At 37.3% G+C, this 19,053-nt stretch overlaps 1 protein-coding gene across 2 annotated transcripts in view; it reads left to right on the top strand.

Annotated features, from left to right (window-relative positions):
- The window catches only part of ZNF148 (zinc finger protein 148), a gene marked incomplete at its 5' end in the record, with an annotated part of 65,100 nt that extends 46,704 nt beyond the window's left edge, over positions 1-18,396 (top strand). For both annotated transcript variants that reach the window (XM_084230988.1, XM_084230987.1), the window contains 2 exons: positions 16,146-16,264; positions 16,562-18,396. In XM_084230988.1, coding sequence (XP_084087114.1) covers positions 16,146-16,264; positions 16,562-18,160 — 1,718 coding nt within the window. In that variant the 3' untranslated portion in view covers positions 18,161-18,396. The remainder of the gene's footprint in view (positions 1-16,145; positions 16,265-16,561) is intronic.
- Positions 18,397-19,053: the final 657 nt, after the last annotated feature.

Here is a 19,053-nt window from a genome sequence, read left to right as displayed (position 1 = left end):
TTAATGGGACATATTCTGTAAGATACATTTAGGCAATTAAATTGTGCAAATGGCAAAGAGTGTCATTTCACAAAGTTAGATGTTGTAGCCTGCTAAAGACCTAGGTTTAATTGTATAGCCATCGTGTATGTTGACTGAAAAGTCTTAAGTGATGCTAGATGGTCAGCGTTACCGTTTTTAGTATATACTATGCTTACATATGTTGTACATACATACGCTATGTATACAAATGTGTAAACGCATATATTTGTGTAACCAGTACCACAATCAAGATGTACAACAGCTCTGTCACTTTCTCAAATTCCTCCTTATTTTTTGTGATCAATTCCTCCCCGCTCCCTATCCTGTGGCAAACAATGATGTTTCTTATCCAATAGTTTTGCCTTTTCCGGAATATCATGTAAATTGAAGCATATGCTATGTAGCAACATTTTGAGTCTGACTCTTCCATTTACACTAGTGCATTTGAGATTCATCCGTGTTATTGATGCATTAGTAATTCATTTTTTTTTAATGGCTGAGTACTATTCAATTGTATGGATACACCACAGTTGGTTCATCCATTGTCTAGTTGAAATATATTAAGGTTGTTTATAGTTTTTGGTGATTATGAATAAAGCTTCTATGAACATTTGTTATAAAAATTTGAATACAACCTTTTTTGTCAACATACTGCACTTGACTTTAGAAACTATCCAGGAGTAGAACTGCTGGTTATGGTAAGTGTATATTTAACTTTATAAAAAGCCACCTTGTTTTCCAAAGTGACTATAGCATTTTGCATTCCCCAGTAACTTACGAGAGTTTCAGTTGATCTGTATCCATTATAGCACTTAAACACTGTCATAGTTCTTTATTTTAGTCATACTAACAGGGGTGTACTGGTATTTCTTTGTGGTTTTAATTTGCATTTCCCGAAGGACCAAATATGTTGAACATTTGCCACCTTCATGTGTGTACACACACACACTTGAGAGGAAGTGGTAGTAAAGTATCTCTTCAATTTTTTTGCCCATTTGAAAAAATGAGATTGTTTTCTTACTGTTGAATTTTGAATGTGTTTTATATATTGCATATCAGATGTGTGATTAGCAATTTTCCTCCCATAGACTTGGTTTTTCAAGTTGATTAAAAAAGCATTGTTTTTCTTCAAAGACCTTTTAGTATTTTCCAGGATAACATCAGATTTTATTTTATTTTTATTTACAATATTAACTGTACTAATGCAAAATAAAAAGTAAAATGATGTAACATTTACATTAACATTTTCTGAAATATGCAAAATATTGGGAAAATATTAAGCTTTTATCTGTTAAGTTTGGATAATACATATCTTAGTACATATTACAAGCAGATAATATAAGTATTCTTAACATCTATTATCTGAAAAGATGGTTTAAACATAAAGTATCAAACTGAAGAACTAAAAGGATTGATTTAACCATGTGAAAAATAAATTACCTTTGGAAAATATTTTTTAGCTTATGACTTATTTGTATTCTAATTATAGAAAATCATTATCAGTTTTAGACTTTGCTCCTAATTAAAATGCTGTTACCAAATTATGTTAAATTAAAGGGCAAGCTCAGTAAGCTGAGACCTCAGACATAGTAAATAATCCAAAAGTCCATAATGAAATTCACAGAGATCTTAATGCTATTAGAACAGGTAATACCAAATTTTAGGAAAGTTACTATAATTGTCAATAGTGGTATTACATTTTCAAAAACTAAGACAGTTTGATGGTCACTGTTTTTTGAGAGTAGACAGGAAATGGGGGATGAGGTCGGAAATGAATCACTTCTTTTGAAAAATGAGAGTCATGGATATGCTGTGAAATAATCCAGCTTCAACCTGATTTCATTTGGGGATTAGGTTATTAGCCCTTACTCTGCATGCTTAGAAGAAAGAATGAATCCTGTTTTAAGAAAGGTAACATCATCTAGAGTCTCCACAAATTTTCATCTACAGTGTTTTGCATCTAGTCAAAAATGGTGCATGCTAAGTGATAAGGCAGAATCATAGACTTAAAGTAAATCTAGATACTAGAGTTACCAGAGAAGGTCTTAGATTTTCAACTGTGGCTAATATATTTGAGAAAATAATAGAAAAGATAGAGAAAATAGGTGAAAAGATGGAGAATTTTACCAGACATTCACAGTTTATAAAGAAGAAATGGAAAATCCAGAGCTGAGAAATATAGTAACTGATGTGAAAAACAAAGTATAGGTTTAATGGAAGAAGTGAGGGAGTAAACAGGTTAATGAAGAAGAAGAAATGAAAACAAAAAAAAACATGGGGCATCATCACCTTTCTCAACTGGGAGATAGAAACTGCTAGTCAAAATTTCAAAAATTGCTAACTTGGGTTCATTAATTCTAAGACCTCTGTTCATTAAAGATACCATTAACAAAGTGAAAAACTAAACCTGATGAATATGAGTAGAATTTCTACTAATATATTAAGGAAACACTTGCTTGAAAACACTTAACACATTGAAAAAGTATGTATCTAATGATCAGTTAACATATGAAAGAGTACTCAACTTCATTAACCTTCAGGAAATTTTCTTAAGATTGCAATCTGTAGAACTTACACATGTCCCAGAAGGGCTTAAAGGAAAAATAAAGACAATATAAAGTATTTATTTGCAAGGATGGAGAGCAATTGGAACTCTTATTTACTGCTGGTAGCCTGTAAATTTGCGTATCCACTTAAGTAAACTCCATCTTCCAAGTTTGCACATACACAGACCCTATAACTTGTCTTTTTCATTCCTAGTTATTTGCTTATATAGCAATCAGATACTCATCAAAACATATGTACAAGAATGTTAAAGGAGCATCATCATTAATAGCCGAAAACTGGGAATACCCAGATTTCCATCAACAGTTGAATGTAGGTATCAGAGTACATTTATCTGAAAGAATAGTGTTGCGGATGATTCTTAAAAGCATAACATTAAATGAAGGAAGCTGGACACAAAAGAATGCACACACTGTATGACTCCATGTGATGTTAATCAACAAGGCAGAATGAATTATGTGTTAGAAGTCAGGGCAGTGATTACTGAGGGAGGCAGGGGTAGAAGTGCTTCAGCATTGGTGTAATGTTTTTTTGGTTGGGATGTTGTTTACATGGATGTATCCTCTTTGAGAAAACTGAAACTACCTTTATGTCTTTTATACTTTTGTTAGGTATAGTATATTTCAATAAATTTGTTTTTAAAACCTGGTGGAAGGCAACATAAATTTTTTTTTATGCTTTAAATTTTCCTTAGAAAGCAGTTAATTAAAAAACAGATACTGGAAGTCTGGATTGGGGTTATCCTTGAGTTAGTGACCAAATGAGGCTCCAGGAGGCACTTAGAAGATGCTGGTAATAGTCTAAGTTTTGATGATCAGTGCTATTTAAATATATTGGTGGTGGTGTGGAAATTCAGTGTGAATACTAATGTGAACTGTTTACTTTTTTCTATGATTTGCATTCTAGCAAAAAGTTTACTTTATTAAAATAAGAATGTATGGGAAAAAGAATGAGAAGTGTAGATGTTGATAATTGTTGAAGCTAACTGATGGGTATTGAGGCCTCCTTATATTCCTTTTTTGTGTATGTTTCAAAATATCCATAATAATTAAAGTTAAATTTAAAAATAAAACCACATTTGTGCAAGATAGACTTGTGATATTCTGAAATTTTTTTAATAATTGGAAAAGTTACATGTCACATGTAAATGGTGTTTGCATTTAGTTAATTATGTTTTGTACTGTCTCAATGCCTTCATGGGGGCATGTTACTTAATGTTAATATGCATAGATATTAATGCCAGTTGTATAGTGGCTACATGCAGTAGCTGATAGAAAAATGAGTTGTGGAAATTGCCAGTTGTGTATGATGTTTAGCCTGTTTTCAGAATTAGGACAGTGCTTATTCTTCCTTGTCCTTCATGTATGAGTCTTAGACCAACTATCAAATCTTTGAAGTTGAGAATAGGATCTGCCTTGTATGTCATTCTTACTAGAGGATATTAATCATTTTTGATTATTGGCTGTCTGGTAGAGTGGTAGGTCAAAACCTAGTCTGTGAAAATCAAGAGTTACTCCCTGTATGGGCCTCCCTGGTGGTGCAAGGGGTTGGGACACAGCCTATGTGGCTGTCTGCAGCCACTGCAGCACGGGTTCCATTCCCAGCCAGGGAACTGCTGACATGGCGCAGCAGATTTCTCCTGTCTCTCCTGCTGCTCCCCTCAGCAGTGTATTTTGGTCAGTCTGCCTGTTCTGTTCCCCACTCTGTCTCTGGTGAGTCCTCACATCCCATCCCCACACCTCTGGCCAGTACCCCAATTCTTGTATGCATAAATAAATCAATCTTCAAAAAAAAAAAAAGTTACTCCCTGTCATTTGTGCTTTTATCCTAAGGAAACTAGACCATTTGAAAAGTTACAGTAAAATTTGTATACTTTCATAACTCTGCAAAAGAAAAGGAGCCCAGGAAAAATGAAGTTTTCTTCATCTTCTTTTCTGGGGCTAGGTGGTGATCCCAACCTCGTTTTTTCTGTTTTTCAAATGGCGTGCAAACATTGCTGATGTTTCTAATGTTTATAATGCAGGAGTTGAAGTTTCTCTTTGTCCTCCATTCTAGGGAAAGAATACCATTCTGTACTGTCTAGATGGATTTTTAAAAATTTGCTACCAATGAAAATTGCTTTCATTTGCTAACCAAGGACTTTTTGTCTTCATGTTACTGTGGCAGTTTCATAGTTTTTATTCTCTTCTGTTATCATCACATATTACTAGTCCATGTGAACTTTGTTACAGATGTATTTTTTAAAGATTTATTTTATTTATTTGTTTATACATACGAGAGCTGGAGTGTAGGTCAGAAATGCGGCGGTGGTGTGAGAATCAAAGTTACTGGGAGAATCACCACAGTGGAGAAAATTTGTGGTATCAGTGGAAACCATTAGAAGAGAAACTACTTGGGTTTTGGAAAAGTACTGTTATGGAACACCTGAGATTGATTTTCCTCATTGTATGACTGCTTTCCTGAATTTTATAAATAATATCTATAAACTTCCTGAATTTTTTCAAGTAAAATCACTCAAATGCTATTTAATCCTCCTTTTCCAGTAGAGGGTCTCTGCCCCTCAAAGGGGAAGAACAATGAAGGGGTTTTCCCCTAAAATTTCATCTAGGTGTTTTTCTTTTTTTTTTTAGGGACATGTGTCATTTTATTTTCCATTTAAAAACAATAAATAGGGCCTCCCTGGTGGCGCAGCAGTTGAGCGCTGGGTTGCGAAGCTGCCCACACTCTCTGCGGCGCCGGTTTGATCCCTGGCTGCTCCCCGGCTGCTCCCCGGCCACCGGAGGAGGGTCCCACATGGTGTGCAGACCTCTCCTGCCGCCCACTGCTCCCCTCAGCAGTGTACTTCGGTCCTTCTGCCTGCTCTGCTCTCCGCTCTGGCTCTGGTGAATTCTCTCACCCTCCCGCTCTTCTGACTGTATCCAGTGCTTGTATAAATAAATAAATAAATATTAAAAAAAAAATAAAACAATAAATATACTTAAGTGCCAAAGTCAGGAACAAGATGCAGAGCACATTCTCACTATTACATATAATGTTTGAGAATAATAGCCAGTAAAAGTAGATAAGAAAAACACAGGTTAAAAAAAAAAACATTTTGCAAACAATGTGATTTTAAACTTGGAAAACTCATGAGAGTCGATTGAAAAATTACTGCAAACAAGCAAATTCATTAAAATTCCAGAGACTGTATATGTTATTTGTGCACAAACACAGTGGAAGACATAGTGGACAAAACATCCTTTTTTTGCAATATCAGGAACAAGATATTTAGAAAATCCAATATGAAGAAATTGTTAAAACATAATTGAGAACACAAAGCAAAACTTGGTCAATTAGGAAAACATATTCCTTTTTTCAGTGAGAAAAGTTAACTGCATAAAGAGAATGTCAATTTCTCATGAGTTAACAGAAGCATTTTAGCAACTCCCCCTTTATCTTACCCCAGATACTAAAGTTAATTTTGAATTAATATGGAAAGTAGACATATAAGACAAAACCAGAAAAGGAAAATAAGAACAATGAGGGGATTAACTCTACCAGATGATAAATTGTGTTATAGAAGCTTAATATTTAAAACATTTTGGCTCTACTTATGAATAAATCAGACCAATGGTATAGGAAAGAAGATCTAGAAATAGCAAGGTAATGCAACTTGATTATGATAAAGAAATGATAAAAATGTGATCAGGAAGAGCTGAACTTCTCAGTAAAATTGGATAATCATCTGGAAAGACATAGTTTTATCTGGTACCTCATGATGAACTCCAAAGGTGTCAGATTTAATCTAAACAATGAAGCTGTAAATGTGTTAACTAAAAATATGGGCAGATTGGTATGGGAAATTCCTTTCTAAATAACATTCAAAATCTAATACAAGAGGGCCTCCCTGGTGGCACAGCGGTTGAGCCCTGGGTTGCGAAGCTGCCCGCAGCCTCTGCAGCGCTGTTTTGATCCCTGGCCACCGGGCCGGGGTCCCACATGGTGCACGGATCTCTCCTGCTGCCCGCTGCTCCCCTCAGTAGTGTGCTTCGTCCATCTGCCTTTTCTGCTCCCTGCTCTGGCTCTGGTGAATTCTCTCACTCTCCTGCGCTTCTAACTGTACTCAGTGCTTTAATAAATAAATAGATAAATCTTTTTTTTTTAAATCTAATACAAGAGAAAAGATTGATTCAACTACAACTACATAAAAATGAAAACCTCTATTAGCCAACACCCCCCCCCCCCCCCAGCTATCAAGGTGGGGAAAAAGACTAGGGAATAAAACCCCGTGGAACTCATACAGACACATGGCCATTGTGCTTAATTAAAATCATGATTCTATAAATCATAGAAAGATGAGCAACCTAGTTTAAAAAATAGGTGAAAAATACTCAGTTTACAGAAAATGACATGCAAAATGGCTCCACCTCATACTGAGATAGTTTTTTCACCTATTAAATTTGCAGTCAGTAGGAAAATTAACATCATAGTATATGGCAAGATTGTAGAGAAATAGTCACTCCTATGTGATTGGTAAAGAAACAGATTACCGTCACCTGTGGACAACAATTTGGCATGTATTTTAAAAATGACAAATATCTTGGGCCTCCCCTGGTGGCACAGTGGTTTAGTGCTGGGCTGCAAAGCGACCACAGCCTCTGCAGCGCTGGTTCGATCCCTGGCCTCCAGCGAGGGTCCCACATGGTGCGCAGACCTCTCCTGCTGCCCGCTGCTCCCCTCAGCAGTGTATTTCGTCACTCTGCCTGTTCTGTTTCTGGCTCTGGTGAATTCTCTAACCCTCCCCACTTCTGACTATAGCCTAGTGCTTGTATAAATAAATAAATAAATCTTAAAAAAATTAAATTTCAGCGGTATCATGCCTCTGAAATAAAAAAGACAAATATTTTATCAGAAATTCTCATTTTGAGAATGTACTGGCAAATATATGTTAATGTATTTACAAGGTTATCCATTAAAATTTTTTTGTAATAGAAAATGTTTGAAAATAATAAGGGATTGGCTTAATAAATGTAATATGTGTATCTTATCCATAGGTGAGAGATAACAACTCTTAGAGATTTTTTTTCTGTTGATTTCCAAGCTTCTGAAGACTGAAAGATCCAGAACAGTGAATACAATATATTATCTTTGTATAAGGAAGGAGGAAAAATTTTGCTTCTGCTTCTGGGGGGAAATTCTAGAAAGAAACACAAATAAATGCAGTTTTCTATGGGGGGTGGTAGGGTAAGGGTCAGAGGAAGTCTTTTTTTCCTGCATACTTTTGAACACTTAATTAAATTTTTTTGTACCATGTCATTACATTACCTAACTCATAAACAGTGACCCGTAAGTGACAGAACTTAAATTTTAAAAAGTCTTCTTCTGGAATGGCTAATTAAAAGGGAAAGAGAGGAAGCCTCCCTTTTGGCTCAAGGGTTAAAATATCAGTACTGTCAAGCTACGGACAGCCGCTGAGCTAACCCACATGACACAGCAGACCTCTCCTGTCTCTCCTCTGCAATGTATCTCCTCAATAGTCTGCCTGTTCTGCTCCCCACTCTGTCTCTGGAGACACCTCTCACGCCTTGCACCTCTGATCTATACCCCTGTTCTTATATGCATAAATAAATCTTTTAAAAAAAGAGGGGGTGGGGAGAAAAGAGAAATAAGTATGAAGAGATGGTAGGATAGGGAGGGGAAAATACATACTAAAAGAACAAAAGACAGGATTAGAATGAGGATAACGAAGTGGATAATCAGACAATAAATGACTATAGAAGGTAAATTTGCACTTATGTTAATGTTTAGTTGATTTAGCATCTTAATTGCTCATTTCAGTTTGGGGAACTGTAAGGGATGGTTTTTGGAACCTCTATACCAATTGCAATTGCATTTGAGGCAGTAATGCCTCTACTCTTTTGTTAATGCAACTTTTTAATTTTTTTTAATATTTTATATAATTCTTACATTTTTCATTTTTTGCACAATGTATGCATTTTCATTTTGGTTATATTCCCCATACAATTGCACCCCCCCCTTATTTTGACCCTAGTCCTTCCTCTCCCCTTCCTTCCACCCCCCCCCCCAGTGTGTCTCTGGTTTATATATATATATATTTTTTAAGATTTATTTATTTATTTATTTATACAAGCACTGAGTACAGTCAGAAGCGCAGGAGGGTGAGAGAATTCACCAGAGTCAGAGCGGGGAGCAGAGCAGGCAGAGGGACCGAAGTACACTGCTGAGGGGAGCAGCGGGCGGCAGGAGAGGTCTGCGCACCATGTGGGACCCTCCTCCAGTGGCCAGGGAGCAGCCGGGGATTGAACTGGCGCTGCAGAGGCTGCGGGTAGCTTCGCAACCCAGCGCTCAACCACTGCGCCACCAGGGAGGCCCTCTGGTTTATAGTTTAATGCAACTTTTAAAATTTGCTTCTAGTTAAGTAAGCTGTTAATAATCTATTAGGATATAGCAGATAATTTAAATAGATTTTCTCCAACTAATTTGAGTAATTTTAATTGCTAGCTACTTGAGGGAAGAAATAATTTCTTGTTCACTTTGCATGTTGTCAATGTATTATGCAGTATTTAAAAAATTACAGCTTTATTGAGATACAATTCACAACATCAGAAAACCTACTTCCAAGTGTGCAATTCAGTAGTTTAAAGTATAGCCACTGGCAAAAATGAAAGGTGATGTGAGAAAATTTTAAAAAATGTTTTTAATGAAAAATATAGTCACATAATTGTACAGTTATCACCACAATAATTTTCACATTTTCTTCACCCTAAAATTCCAAACCTACTCCTCCTAATGCCAGGCAATCTATAATCTGCTTTTTGTCTCTGTGGATTTGCCTGTTCTGTTTATTGCAAGTGAATGAAATTGTACAATAGATGGTCTGTCTTTTCTCTCTAGTTCCTTTTCCTTAACGTAATGTATTAAAGGTTTATTCATGTTGTAGTATGTACTTTATTCCTTTTTAATAGCTCAGTAATAGTCCATGAATGGGTGGATCACATTTCCTTTGTTTTTTTTTTTTTAAAGATTTGTTTTTATTTATTTATACAAGCATTGGGTACAGTCAGAAGCGCGGGAGGGTGAGAGAATTCACCAGAGCCGGAGCGGGGAGCAGAGCAGGCAGAAGGACCGAAGTACACTGCTGAGGGGAGCAGCGGGTGGCAGGAGAGGTCTCCGTGCCATGTGGGACCCTCCTCCGGTGGCCGGGGAGCAGCCGGGGATCGAACCAGCGCTGCAGAGGCCACGGGCAGCTTCGCAACCCAGCGCTCAACCGCTGCGCCACCAGGGAGGCCCACATTTCCTTTGTTCATTGGTTCATAGGTTGTTTCTAGTTTTGGCTATAATGAATGTGCTTGTGCACAAATTTTGTGTGGATGTATGTTATCAAATCTATTGGGTAAATGCTTTAGAGTGGAATTGCCAAATCACGTGGTAACTTTACATTTTAAGGATCTGCAAAATTGTTTCCTAAAGCACTGCACCATTTTACAGTCCTACCTACCAGTAATGTGAGAAGACTTCATTTTCTCTGTATACACACTGATAGTTGTTCTAGTCTTTTTTATTTTCACCATCCCATTCATGCATTTCCCTAATGAGTAATGATGTTGAGCATCTTTTTCTTGTACTTACTGGCTATTTATGTGCCTTTGGAGAATAAAACAACCTTATTTCAGAATAGGTAAGGATCTGAATGAACATTTCTTTAAAGAAGATGGATGATTCACATATATTTAGTCCCCTTCAGTGGATTATTGTTTAACATTTTTAAAAAACTAAAATATGAAGTTTGTCATTTTTAAGTGTACAGTTTAGAGGCATTAACTACATTTATAACGTTGCATAACCAAACAAAAACTCTGTAACCACTAAGCAAACTCTCCTTTCCTCCATTCTTCAGTCCCTGGTAAGTTCTGTTCTGCGTTCTATCTATGAATTTAATTACTCTGGTTACCTCATATAAGTGGAATCATTTAGTATTTGTCCAGTATTTAATTTACAATTTAATCAAAATTATCAATGTTGTAGCTTGTTCTGCCATTTCATTCCCTTTTGATGACTGAATAATATTCCACCATACATACAGTAGTCCCCCCCCCCCCCATATTCAGAGTTTTCTGTTTCCCAAAGTCAACCATAGCTCAAAAAATATTACAGGCAGGGCCTCCCTGGTGACGTAGCAGGTGGAGCGCCACGCTGTGAAACTGTCCGCAGCTTCTGAAACGCTGGTTCCATTCCCGGCTGGCCAGGAAGAAACCCCACATGGTGCGGCAGACCTCTCCTGCCTCGCCCCCTGCTCCCCTCAGCAGTGTCTTCCGTCCATCTTCCTGTTCTGCTCCCCGCTCTGTCTCTGGTGAATTCTTTCACCCTCCCACATCTCTGTCTGTACCCCAGTTCTTGTATAAATAAGTATTTTTTAAAAAATTGCATGCAATAACATTCTCCACATTCACATTCTCCACATTCACATAATATTTATCATAATCTGTTATTACTCATTTGCCTCTTACTGGACCTCATTTACTAATTAGACTTTATGATAGGTATGGTAGTACATAGAAGGCTTAGTACTATTTGTGGTTTCAATCATCTACTAGAAGTCTTTGCATATTCTCCCCATGGGCAGGTGGGGACTACTGTATATCACATTTTGTTTATCCATTCTTTGTTGATGGACACTTGGCTTGATTCCCACCTTTGGTGAATAATGCTGCTGTGAGCATAGCTATGCAAATATCTGTTTGAGTATGTTCCTGTTTTCCGTTCTTTTGGGTACATACCTAGCAGTTGAATTGTTGGGTAATATGTTAATTCTGTGTTCAGCATTTTGAAGAACTGCCAAGCTATTTTCTGTTCCATTTTGTCTTTTCTCTTTCTTGATAATGTCCTTTGAAGCACAAAAAGTTTTTAATGTTGATAGATCCATTTTACTTATTTTTTATTCAGTTTTTTCTTTTGATGCTATATCTGAGAAATCGTTGCCTAACTGAAGGCCCAGGTTTTCTCCTGTGCTTTCTTCTGAGGTTTTTCTTCTCATATTTTAGGCCTATGATCCATTTTAAGTTAATGTTTGTATGTGATGTGAGGTATAGGGGTGCAACTCCATATTTTGCATGTTGGTCCCAAATTGTCTCAATAGCATTGTCAGAAAGACTGTTCTTTTCCCCCGGTTGAATTTTCTTGGTACATGTGTTGAAAAATCAATTGATCATAAATGTAAGAGTTTACTCTTGAACTCTCAGTGGTTTCTTGATTATGCACTATATATATATATATATATATATATATATAAACACTATTATTTATTTACTGTCCCTTTGTACTTAGATTTTAAAATAAGGAAGTACTAGTCTTGTTACTTAAGTTTTTCTTTTACGAGATTGTTTTGACTGTTATGGATCCCTCGCATTTCCATATGAATTTTAAGATGTCAATTTCTACTTTGAGTTTGTAGATCAATTTCTGGAGTATTGCCAACTCAACAATCAATATTAAGTCTTCCTATCCCTGAATAATGGAATTAATTAAATTTTGATCAGTTGATCAATTCTGTTTTACCCTTTCTTATTTTGAGAAATGATTTTAATTTCTGACCTTAATGAGCTCCGTCATCTACATTGTCTATTTTAAAATAGCCACCTTTTCTTACTTTTTTCTAACCTGTAATTACCTTCCCTTTTCACATAATACCTCTGTGAGCTTGTACTTTTTTGATTATTCACCATACTATTTCAATTCTAATTCACTGTTCATATTTAATTTCTTTTTTTTCACACTGCCTCCTTCCTCTCCTTCAAATAAATGCCTTTTTGTCCTTAATAATACTTAACTTTTGAATGGGATTGTCTCCTCATCTCCTTTATCTCACTTCTTTCACATCCATCTTTCTTAAAAAGTGGTCTTCTCTGCCTGCTTCTATTGCTTTGTTATTCTCTCACTTAACCCTTGGCTAAGTGCCTAGTTATGCTGGACTTCAGCATTTTTTTTCTGTATAGTAAGTGATTTGGTCTATATTTGTTCTATTTATGCTCTTATTACTTTAATGTCCCTCCCTCTAACCCCTTCCCCCCCACATACACAGAGAGAGAGAAAGAGAAAGAATATCTCTTTTTTTTTTTTTCTTCTTCTTCTTCTTTTTTTTTTTTTATAGAGGCATGCTTTATTTATTTGTTTGCTGGTTTGTTTGTTTGTTTTTGTTTATACATGCACTGGGTACAGTCAGAAGTGCGGGAGGGTGAGAGAATTCACCAGAGCCAGAGCGGGGAGCAGAGCAGGCGGAAGGACCGAAGTACACTGCTGAAGGGAGCAGCGGGCGGCAGGAGAGGTCTGCACGCCATGTGGGACCCTCCTCCTGTGGCCGGAGAGCAGCCGGGGATCGAACCGGCGCCGCAGAGGCCGCGGGCAGCTTCGCAACCCAGCGCTCAACCGTTGCGCCACCGGGGAGGCCCAAGAATATCTCTTTTTAAGTACACTTCAAGAAGATTTTCCAGATCATACCAGCTCACAGTAATACTTTTTCCACTAATCACTGTAATAATCATTTATGCCTTCATTGGCACTTTATAGTACACAAAAAATTTTATATTACACACAGAAATACTACACAAGGTATTTTGAGCTATGTAAAAATGTAGGCCCAGATTCTGAACTAAAGACAAATAATATAGTGGTGTTAGGGGGAAAGGATGTCCTCAGCAAACTCCACAAATAGGTTTTATGGACTCCATTCCCACTCCAGACCAGAGATATCCAGGACACCAAGAACTACAAATCCCATAATGTCATCATCACCGAAGGGAGGATTGCTGGGAAGTGAGGGTGGGGTTAAGCAGCCACGTTTGGTATAAAACCAGACATATGGGCTTGGGGGGGCTCTTGGTTTTTCTCCAGCTCTCAACATGCTCTTGGGATTCCAGCTCACTGGAACTAGTAGGACGCATTCATGAATTTATCTCCCTCTCCTTCCCTCTGAGTTACTCATTTCTTCATTTCCCTTTCTTTTGTAAATAAACCTTTTATTAATCTTTTTGTGTGTGCCTACCTGCAGTTGAGTATTACTGTAAGTCCCTTTTAAGTGCGGGTGAGGACCCACAGTCAGGCAAGCCATTTCATATCGGGGTTGCCCTGTAACAGTGGAAGAAAAGAAATGTACAAAATGATTTTTGAGATTAATTAATGAGTGCTGTAGGAAAGAAACAGATGACGGTCTCTAGGAATTTAAAGAAGGTGAAGATAACTGTCCCCTGGGAGAATAGGGCAAAGTATCACAGAGAAGGTGGTTGAGTCTTGAAGGGAATTTAGTACCTGATATACAAAGGTAGACATTCCTGACTGAAGAAGCTGTGTGAACAAGGCAGAGGTAGAAAAACACACAAGATGATAGGTGTTTTAATTTGGCTAAAGAAAAAGGTTTTTTTTTCCTTTTCTTTTTTTTTTAAGAATGGGGTACAGGCCAGAGTCACAGGGCTTGAGAAGATTCACCAGAGAGAGCTGGGAGCAGAACAGGCTGATGTTCCGAAATACACTGCTGAGGGGAGCAGCAGAGCAGGCGAGACGGGAGCGGTCTGCTGCGCCATGTGGGTTGCTCCCCAGCTGGCCGGGCATCAAACTCTCGCTGCTAAGGCCGTGGACAGCCCCACAGTGCTGCGCTCCACCCCCAGTGTCACCAGGGAGGCCCTGAAGAAAAAGTTTAAGACAGTATTGGGGAATTTGTAAAGATAAAGCAGACCTGGGCATAATTTTGTTGTCTTTTTTTATGATTGTGTATCTCGTTCCCCAATTACAATATACTCTTTGAAACAAGTACTGTCTTCTACATTTAACCTCTTACAGCAGGGCTATGAGTAGAGAGTACATATCTAGTAAAGTTTTACTGAATGAGTTAAAGTGTTACAGGACAGAGTGAGGGGCACCCCAGAACCCCCAAACCTGCTTGCTCTAAATAGGTTCTGCCATCTGCTGTGACAAAGAAAAGACAAAGGATATAGTTTCCAAATCTAGCATCTGAAGTTACCCATCCCCTCGTGGGTAAATTTCCAATCAAACTTTGGCCCAAAGTAGGGCCACTGAGACCTGAAAGCCTGCCACATGTCTAAGGCACCTTCTGGTGGGGACCCATAGAAAAGGGGCAGAAGGGGCTCAACACGTCTGAAAGAAAAAGAGCAAAATTAAAATCAAAGCTGCTATTGTTGACCTCGCCATGGGGTCTCTCATACACACCTGTTGGAACTAGTCCAGAACCAAAAAGCAAGTGAAGCTTCTTCACATTTCTCCCTGCTCCCTGTGCCTCTTCAAGGTGTTCGTCTGGCTCGCCATCCTTCTTTCCTTCTCCAGTCTTCTCTCCAACTTCTCTCCTCCTTGCTCAGCTCCACCCTTCCTGGGGGGAGGAGGGGCATGGAATTGGAACCTTTCCTTTTCCAGGGGACCACCTTGTTAAAAAAGGTGGAACCAGTAGTTTTCCAAACAAGCATTAGGTAACTTATCACACCCTTCTGTTTATATAGACTGTGGTTTTATCAATAAAACTTACTTTAGATCTCCATAGTTATAATTCTGTATAATTTCGAAATCCTTATGAAATTTAAAAGAATTTGACAGATAGGAGTTTGTGTAATCCATTTAAGAGTGCCCAGTTTCATTCATTCTCAAAGGGACATGAGAAACGCTGTTCTAAGTTGTGAAAAAGAAAATCAATATAAATAAGCCTTATTTTTGAAACAGTCTCTAAGCTCTTTTTAGGTTTTCATTTTGAAGAATTTTTTCTTAGGATTCAGATTTCATTTAACTAGAAATATTGTTGAAAAGAAATGAATTAAAAGGTACACCCAAGGTACTATGTTGGATTATGTGTGGTTAACACTTTTCTTTTAAAAAAATTTTTTTTAAGAATGTTACTGTTTTTAAATTTTTTTAAAAGATTTATTTATGCATACATGAGCTGAGGTACAGGCCAGAGGTGCAGGAAGTGAGAGGATTCACCAGAGACCGAGCGGGGAACAGAACAGACAGACTGACTGAAATACGCTGCTGAGGGGAGCAGCGGGCGAGACAGGAGAGGTCTGATGTGCCATGTAGGTTACCTCCCTGGCCAGGGATCCAACTCATGCTGCAGAGGCTGTAGATAGCTTCAAAGTACTGTGCTTAAACTTACCCTTGCACCACCAGGGAGCCCCAAAAGAATGTTATTTTATATGATTAAGAAAAAGATTAGAAATACCAACTACAGTACTGAAACAATGTTCATATTACTATAAATTCTTGCCACTGCTAATCTCCATGGAAAAAATGTTATGTACAGACATAATAGAAACACAAAGAAATTAAGTGTGCCTGCTTTCACCTTTTTCTTTGCAATGGCATATTCTATGCTAGTCTTTTTTCATTTATATAAGTCAAATTATTCTTGACAAATTGGGATATATATATATAGAATTGAGACTTTTTTGTCATTAAATGGAAGTATGGCTACTTCAAAAATCTTTTTTTTTAGAGGTTGTTATGGTAGTGTAATTCCTTAATTTACAATATTTATTTTGTTTTAAACTTTCTATGTCATGTACTAGGTGAAAAACCATTTCGCTGTGATGAATGTGGCATGAGATTCATTCAAAAATATCACATGGAAAGGCATAAGAGAACTCATAGTGGAGAAAAGCCTTACCAGTGTGAATACTGTTTACAGGTAAGAGGTGGTTTGAAATTCTTCCATCCTAAATTAAATTACAAAATAATTGTAATAAAATAAATTAGAAAGTGGCATTTACTACCAGAACTCTTTGAAGAACTTCCCAGCTGTTGCTGATCAGTTATATTAGACAATTGGCTCAGCAAATTAGTTTGGAATTGCTTACATTATTACACTATATCTTTATATTAATTACTTTTTTCTTTTCTTTTCTTTTCTTTTCTTCTCTTTCCTTGGTTGACCGAAAACACAAACTTAAACAAAAAACTCACTACCAAATTCTGAATTACACAGTATTTTTCCAGAACAGATCGTGTATTGAAACATAAACGTATGTGCCATGAAAATAATGACAAAAAACTAAACAGATGTGCCATCAAAGGTGGCCTTCTGACATCCGAGGAAGATTCTGGCTTTTCTACATCACCAAAAGATAACTCACTGCCAAAAAAGAAAAGGCAGAAAACTGAGAAAAAATCATCTGGGATGGACAAAGAAAGTGCATTGGATAAATCTGACCTGAAGAAAGACAAAAATGATTACTTGCCTCTTTATTCTTCAAGTACTAAAGTAAAAGATGAGTATATGGTCGCAGAGTATGCTGTTGAAATGCCACATTCTTCTGTTGGGGGATCACATTTAGACGATGCTTCGGGAGAAATACATCCACCTAAGTTGGTTCTCAAAAAAATTAACAGTAAGAGAAGTCTAAAACAGCCACTGGAGCAAAATCAAACAATTTCACCATTATCTACATATGAAGACAGCAAAGTTTCAAAATATGCTTTTGAACTTGTGGATAAACAGACTTTATTGGATTCAGAAGGCAATGCTGACATTGATCAGGTTGATAATTTGCAAGAGGGACCCAGTAAACCCGTGCACAGCAGTACTAATTATGATGATGCCATGCAGTTTTTGAAGAAGAAGCGCTATCTTCAAGCAGCAAGCAACAACAGTAGGGAGTATGCGCTGAATGTGGGTACCATAGCTTCTCAGCCTTCTGTAACACAGGCAGCCGTGGCAAGTGTCATTGATGAAAGTACCACAGCTTCCATATTAGATTCACAGGCACTGAATGTGGAGATTAAGAGTAATCATGACAAAAATGTTATTCCAGATGAGGTACTACAGACTCTATTGGATCATTATTCCCACAAAGCTAATGGACAGCATGAGATATCATTCAGTGTTGCAGACACAGAGGTGACTTCTAGCATATCAATAAATTCTTCAGAAGTACCTGAAGTCACCCAGTCAGAGAATGTTGGATCAAGCTCCCAAGCATCCTCATCAGATAAAGCCAACATGTTGCAGGAATACTCCAAGTTTCTGCAGCAGGCTTTGGACAGAACTAGCCAAAATGATGCCTATTTGAATAGCCCGAGCCTTAACTTTGTGACTGATAACCAGACCCTTCCAAATCAGCCAGCATTCTCTTCCATAGACAAGCAAGTCTATGCAGCCATGCCCATCAATAGCTTTCGATCAGGAATGAATTCTCCACTAAGAACAACTCCAGATAAGTCCCACTTTGGACTAATAGTTGGTGATTCACAGCACTCATTTCCCTTTTCAGGTGATGAGACAAACCATGCCTCTGCCACATCAACACAGGACTTTTTGGATCAAGTGACTTCTCAGAAGAAAGCTGAGGCTCAGCCTGTCCACCAAGCTTACCAAATGAGCTCCTTTGAACAGCCCTTCCGTGCTCCATATCATGGATCAAGAGCTGGAATAGCTACTCAATTTAGCACTGCCAATGGACAGGTGAACCTTCGGGGACCAGGGACAAGTGCTGAATTTCCAGAATTTCCCTTGGTGAATGTAAATGATAATAGAGCTGGGATGACATCTTCACCTGATGCCACAACTGGCCAGACTTTTGGCTAAAAAAAAAAAAAAAAATGTGTAAATAATACTGGCACTTTAGAACAGATTAATCAAGAGTGGGGTTACTCTGTGTAAAATGGAGTGCTGTACAGATTTAAGAGCAATGCGTTATAACAAGTTAGGCTGATATGAATAGCAAGATAATCCAGTAACTGCATTTTGTTTGGTTAGTCAGCATTCTTTGAACTGCCTTACATGTTGTCACCTTTATAGAAGCAATGCATAACTTGTTTTAGATCAGAAACTTGCTATTCCACCTACACCAAGTTTAAAAGGAAAAAAAAAAAGACTCGCACAATTGTTTCCTAACTGATAACATTGTACATTCTTAGGAGATTAGTAATTGTGTGAAATTTACTCATACTGTTTCTAAGTTTTTCAGCATAGTCATTGCACTTCAGCAGGGAATCTGAGTATACTTTACAGACAGAGTGAACTTAAAAGTTTAAATGTCAAGAGATTATGGCTTAAATAAAGTAGTGTGTCCTATAGGGGGAAAGGAAACCACATCTTAAAAAGAATGATATGCCATATACCCTTGATTTTAATTTTGCGTTATATTGACATGGTGTTTTTTTTTTTTTCTTTTGAGAAAAAAATAATAAAAATCTGATAGTCTAAGACTCCACTATTTAAAAGCCTAATTACTTTTAAAATATGCATACTTTCAAAACTTTTACCAAAATAACTGTTGAAGCATTCACTTCTCTGGAAGTATGCATATTGGTGTCAGTTTCTTTGTACAGTGTACGTAGATATTTTTTATGATTTTTCATGTGCAGGTATCAAGGTTGAAATTTTAGTAAAAAATATTCTGTAGATTACATTCCCAAGAACATAATGCTTACACAAAATGTATATTCCACGTTTTAAGCTTAATTGTATTTTACTTT

Source organism: Talpa europaea (assembly GCF_964194135.1).
Source record: "Talpa europaea genome assembly, chromosome: 4".
NCBI classification, from domain to species: domain Eukaryota; kingdom Metazoa; phylum Chordata; class Mammalia; order Eulipotyphla; family Talpidae; genus Talpa; species Talpa europaea.
Note: the sequence above shows the minus strand (reverse complement) of the source record. Positions and strands in the feature narration are given on the sequence as shown.